This window comes from Charadrius vociferus, unplaced genomic scaffold (assembly GCF_000708025.1).
Source record: "Charadrius vociferus isolate BGI_N301 unplaced genomic scaffold, ASM70802v2 scaffold342, whole genome shotgun sequence".
Taxonomy (NCBI): domain Eukaryota; kingdom Metazoa; phylum Chordata; class Aves; order Charadriiformes; family Charadriidae; genus Charadrius; species Charadrius vociferus.
In genome coordinates, this window is record NW_009647231.1 from 1,003,570 (window position 1) to 1,009,249 (window position 5,680).

A 5,680-nucleotide genomic window follows, 5' to 3' on the forward strand; every position below is an offset into this window, starting at 1 on the left:
CTGAGAAACACAGCAAACAAAAAGTAAGTAGTGCTCAATGTTTATGCTGCAAATTCAGTATATTTAACCTATAATTCACGTATGTTATTTATTATTTTGAAAATGTATGGAAGATCTGTTTTTCTTAACACACGCAGCGGTCAATTAATAACTACACCCTGTTATGGAAACGCAAATATGCTCTAAAATATAGAAATCTGAACACGGATCCACTTTCAAATTGCTTAAAACTCTAGACCAGTAAATACTCTCCCATCCGGTTAAATGGTTCGTGTACTTTGCTATGCATTAAAAAGCAAGACTTCTTTGCAATATAATTATTACACACACCCTATATTTAAAGGCATAGACATACTCGCAAAAAAATATATTTCATTAAATTTTCTGTAAACACACCTATTATAAAAATATAAAAGATACTGTACGGGGTGCGGGTGCCCAGGCACTGGCGGGGGCTGGCTGGGGGGGGACAGGGCACGGCTGGGCCCTGCAGCCACAGTCAGGGCACCTCGGGGGAAAATATATTTAAGAAACGGCAAAAAAATGACACAGACAAAGTGAGGAGTGAGTTCAAAAGTGAGAGAAACAACTCTGCAGACAGCAAGGTCAGTGAAGAAGGGAGGAGGTGGTGCTCCTGGCACCGGAGCAAAGATTCTCCTGAAGCCTGTGGAGAGGACCATGGTGGAGCTGCGGTCGCCAAGCTGCAGCCCATGGAGACCCCATGCAGGAGCAGGTTTGTCTTGAAGGACTGCAGCCCGTGGGAAGGACCCATGCTGGAGTAGGGAAGAAGTGTGAGGAGGGAGGAGACCACCCCCCCTGCTCCCCATTCCCCATCGCTCTCATGAAGGAGCGAAGTTGAGATAAAGCAGGGTAGGGTAAGGGGTTTTTGTCTTTGTTTGTCACTATCCAAATCTATTTTAGTTGGTAATAAATTAAATTAATTTTCCCAAAGTCAGGTCTGTTTTGCCCATGGCAGTAATTGGTAGGTGATCTCCCTGTCCTTATCTGGACACGTAAGGTCCATATAAGGACCCACAAGCTCTTCCATCGTATTTTTTCCACCTGTTCTGTTGCGGAAGGGGAATGAGAGAGTGACTGGTGGGTTGGGGATCAGGCAACTAGCCAAGGTCACCCCATCACAAATACCAATAACATTTTGATTTATTTTATCATTATAAATTTACTCGCCTTTTTTCCATATATTCCTGGCACTCCTTGATCTCCTTTAGGACCCCTTTCTCCCTAGACAAAATGTGTGTGAATAAGTTAATTTTTAAAATAGAAGTAGTTATATACAGATAGATATATACAAAGTATAAATGTATAGCAGACTTAAAATGCAGCAGGCAAAGAGCTCCATCTGATATGAGCAAATATGCTCAAGATGGTAAATGCAAATCTTGACTTTTCCAAGCTCTCCTAGGGAAGAAGCCCAGAATGTGCAACACTGCTGGATTAATGCTTCCATTTTCAATGCAAGGCACTATGAGTCTCTGGTTGCTTTAATATAGCTGGGTACATAAGTGAAAATTCAGCTCTCTGAGAAGTGCTGCACTCTTCTGAAGACCTTATTTGGAAAGTTTAAAATAAAATTTGGAAAAACTAAGAAGTAAATATAGTAAAAGACACAGTTGGTGATATTTTGGGGAAGATACACATGAAATAAACTCATTGGGTTAGACCAAAACTATCCTTCAAAATACTGTCACTCAAATGGAATGATTTCAAGAAAATTATATAATTTTTTGACACCTTATTTGTGATTAAGAAGGTTCTAGGTAGCAGTAAAATCAAAATTCAAAGTAATTAATATAGAATCCCATAGAACAGAACAAAAATGAAAAAAAGGCAGTTTCCATTGCTTGATATGTATGTAATGAAGTTCTATGTCATGTATCTTCCTTCAATTTCAGCATCATATCTATTCATTTTATGTAGTTCATCAAATGCCCTGACATTATATTGCAGATAAACTTATTTTTCCTATAAATTAAACTGTAGAGCAAGCTGAAACACATGAATATTATAACAAGAAATATTTAATTTCAACCTTTGGTGCTGGCATCCCATGTAATCCAGGAAAACCAGGTAGTCCGCGGTCACCCTAAAAGAGCAAACATTTTAAATTCTTATACCTAAAATAGTAACAGTAGACTATAATAACATTCATATTCTCAATGATCAACAAACAGTGGAAAAACATTACATATTACCATATCAACTACATAACATTGGTAAGCCGACTGATGAGAGTTTGTTGATCTTTAAACAAGATTCAATACATTACATAAAATAAAATTAAACAATCACTAAATTTTTTAGAATAAAATTTACTGTAATCTCTCAATAAGTCTATGAAGGTTCAAACGTAGCAATTTAGCTTTGACAAGAGGAAAAAAAGCCTTGAAAAGAGCTTTGAAACTTGTAGGAGCTATGATAATTCCGAAGAATAAGGAAATTCCCTTAATCTGGGATGGCTTTGCTACTACCTCTTACTGAAAATATTAAAGACCCGCTGGCCTTATCAAATATCTTACCAGCTTACTATGGATAAATGAAGTATTAAAACATATGGTATTAAGTACTTTCTCTGAAAATATAAACAAAATGAAACCAAAATACACTGATAAAACAACCTTGGCACTTTGACAAATGAGTTCTCATTTCAGTGGAAGAAAGAATCCACTTTGGTAAAAGCAATTGGCAACTGAAAACACAAGCCAAAACATCAGGGTTTTTTATTGTCCTCACAGATGTCAGATATCAGAAATCCCAAAACGTTTGCTATTGGTACTGAAGATATTTATCTGATAATTTGTCCGCGGGAAAATTTTTCCCTCGGGAAATTACAACAAAAGGCTAAGTTATAACTTGGCTCTACCTGACTTGAAACAATAAAAACAAGCTTAGTTGCTTGTTTCAGTAGACAGGATCTACTTCACTCAGAACAAAGAGCCAACCGCCAAATCATTTTTGGACAATCACAACATTTTCTCTGTGCTAATATCTAAATTTATATTTGAGCAATATATTTCAATTTGTTTAATATATTTCAGTCATAAAGGAGGAATAGTAAATTATGCTCAGAAAGTTATTTTATATAATACTTCAAGTTCTAAGACAAAGGGTAAAAGAAAACACATCTCAGTGGTATTTATCAAAACGATTCATGCCTGATCAGATTTGGGGAGGTCTGTCACATATTCACAGAAGTCAGGAACATGACCACAGGAATGACAGCTTGTGGGTTAATGCTATCAAAATACCTCTCAACAAACAAGTATTGGAAACAGACAATGGAATGGAGTTCAAAACATCAGCAAAGCTTATGAAATAAACACTTCATGTATCCATTGCTTCTTAATGAAAAAGAATGGAGCCTCAATTTCTGCTCAGAGTGGTGATTCAATTATTGGATAAACTAAAACAATTGGCAATGGAAACAGTTTTAAATTAGTTGCTACAGAAACTTTACAAGTAATGGGATGAAATTAAGAGATGAAAATTTGGACTGAATCATCAGGAAAAAAATTTTAATGGCAAGACATTTTACAATGGAAGAAGTTTTCTAAAACAGTGGTGGAAGCCCTATTTCTTGGCACATTTTAAACAAGGCTGGACTGAGCATTAGGAAATATTCTATCTGTCACAACCCTGCACAGCCAGGAGAATAGAGTTTTTCATCATCAGTATCTGGCTTTCTGCACATGGCCCAATACTAACTGATCAGTTATATTAACATCTAAGATCCATTAGACTGAGACGCTTAAAGCACAGAACACAAGCATGTTTTTCAGCTCTAATCATGCATTTGAGAATTCTGCTGAACAGTGGTGAATTTAAGGACCTGCTTTTAATATTGGGCACTTTAGAAGAAGGAAATTCTACAATAAAATCTGTTTCGAAAACAAGTGTTTGTTTTACAAAAAAGGCTTTGAAGTTTTAATAAACCAAAAAATAAAATATGTTTTTACCACAATGAACTTAGAACTTTTCTAAAAATAGGGCAAAAGTGTGAGAGAAGGGTAGAGACAGATATTTATCTATCAATGAGACTTGCCAACAGCCAGTGGCTAGTTTATTTACTGTGTATACAGGAGATCCAGATTCAAGTTTATCCTGATTACCAGAAGGGAGTTATATATAAGCTTCCACATCTGTCTGCAGCTCCAAGCTACTGGCTACACCTCAGCTAGAACTTTTCCACAAAAAGCTTTGGTTTCAATTAGTCAGTGTTTTCTGATAAAAAGTGCCATCCAAAAATTCCTACCTAGCTCATAGAATTCACAGAATTTAATTTAAGTAAGCACCCAGAATTCATCTGGGTGCTTACTTAAAGAGAAAAAGGGTGAAAAGAGATAGAAAGAAACCATTCTGACAGATGTTTGTATCATGCTTCCAGCTACCCATATTTAGATATGCTTTCTAAATATAAATTATTCAGTGCAATAAAGGTGTTACTGGCAGTGCTAAAGTCTATATAAACTTTATTAAATAAAGCAGACCAGATTCAGAATTGAAGTAACATTCTAAATTTAGGATTCTTATTCCTTCTTTATTACCTTTTTAGTAAACAATTCTCAGAGAAGCCTCATGTGAAAATATTTATACTATTAACTGTACAGCCAGAAATGATAAACAGTAAGAGTAAAATCTTTTTATCTATTACTCTTTTTTTTTTTTTTACCTTAGCCCCATCTTTCCCCGGCTCTCCCTTGATACCTGGTAAGCCACGTGGTCCCTAAGAGAAAAAATGAAAACCAGCTCAAATAGTAATACAATCTGATACTGAATGAGACACAGAAATGTAATACAACATGACCTGGGGACTGATGTGTCAGCTGGCAGATCACAACATTTTGGTAACTGGATACAAAAGCAGAACCAAGCATGAAATGCATCCAGCATGAATGAATATGGCACATTATCATAACCCATGACCAGGGAACACCAAAACAATTCTTTGCTCTAACCAAGGACCACCCCAGGAAAAAAGAACATCACACGGCCTAGTACTAGTCCAGATGTGTCCATCAAATGTCCATCAGACAGCCTTCACATATGCCACGTTGCAGGCTCGCTCTTGGCCCCAAAGTGCTCTCAGATATTTAATTCAACAAATTAGTATGTTCTCGACTATCCAGCCAGACTGGATCATGCCACAAGTAAAACACAGCGCTGCTTTCCAATACCTGTCCCAGTACAAGCTACTAAATTAATACAATGAAGAAAGAAAAAGAATTCTCCTCCATCCATCTGGGCTTTATCTGAAACCCTCTTTTGGACATGTGAATTGTGGGTAATCAGTCTCCATGACAGTGCTTCAGATCACTGTTACTGGTTCATAAAAAAATGGAAGGAACTAATGTTTGGCTTCCGGATCAGGATGAAAATGTCTAAGCCCCAGCTGAGTCCTGCTCCTACTGGCCTTCCCTAGCAGTGAGTAGATTTGTAGTGTAATTGTCAGACTACCTACAAACCCCAAAGCCATACAAGTTCCAAAGCAATTCACCCAAGGATGGCCCCTGACTTTATGCCCTTGAGCCCTCTTCATTCCTCACACCTCAACTCTCAGTGACAAACAGTAGATGTTGGTAAAGAGTTGGTGGGATTCGTCTCAAGATTTTCAAATTCCAGAAATGAAACAGAAACTTACTTGAACCCCTGGAGTTCCTGGGAT

General features: G+C 37.0%; 1 protein-coding gene across 1 annotated transcript in view; it reads right to left on the minus strand.

The window, feature by feature from the left end:
* The window catches only part of COL21A1 (collagen, type XXI, alpha 1), an 87,093-nt gene that overhangs the window by 51,996 nt on the left and 29,417 nt on the right, over positions 1-5,680 (minus strand). The window contains 4 exon segments of the mRNA XM_009879833.1: positions 1,166-1,242; positions 2,051-2,104; positions 4,688-4,741; positions 5,657-5,680. The exon segment at positions 5,657-5,680 is cut by the window's right edge and continues 7 nt beyond it. Coding sequence (XP_009878135.1) covers positions 1,166-1,242; positions 2,051-2,104; positions 4,688-4,741; positions 5,657-5,680 — 209 coding nt within the window.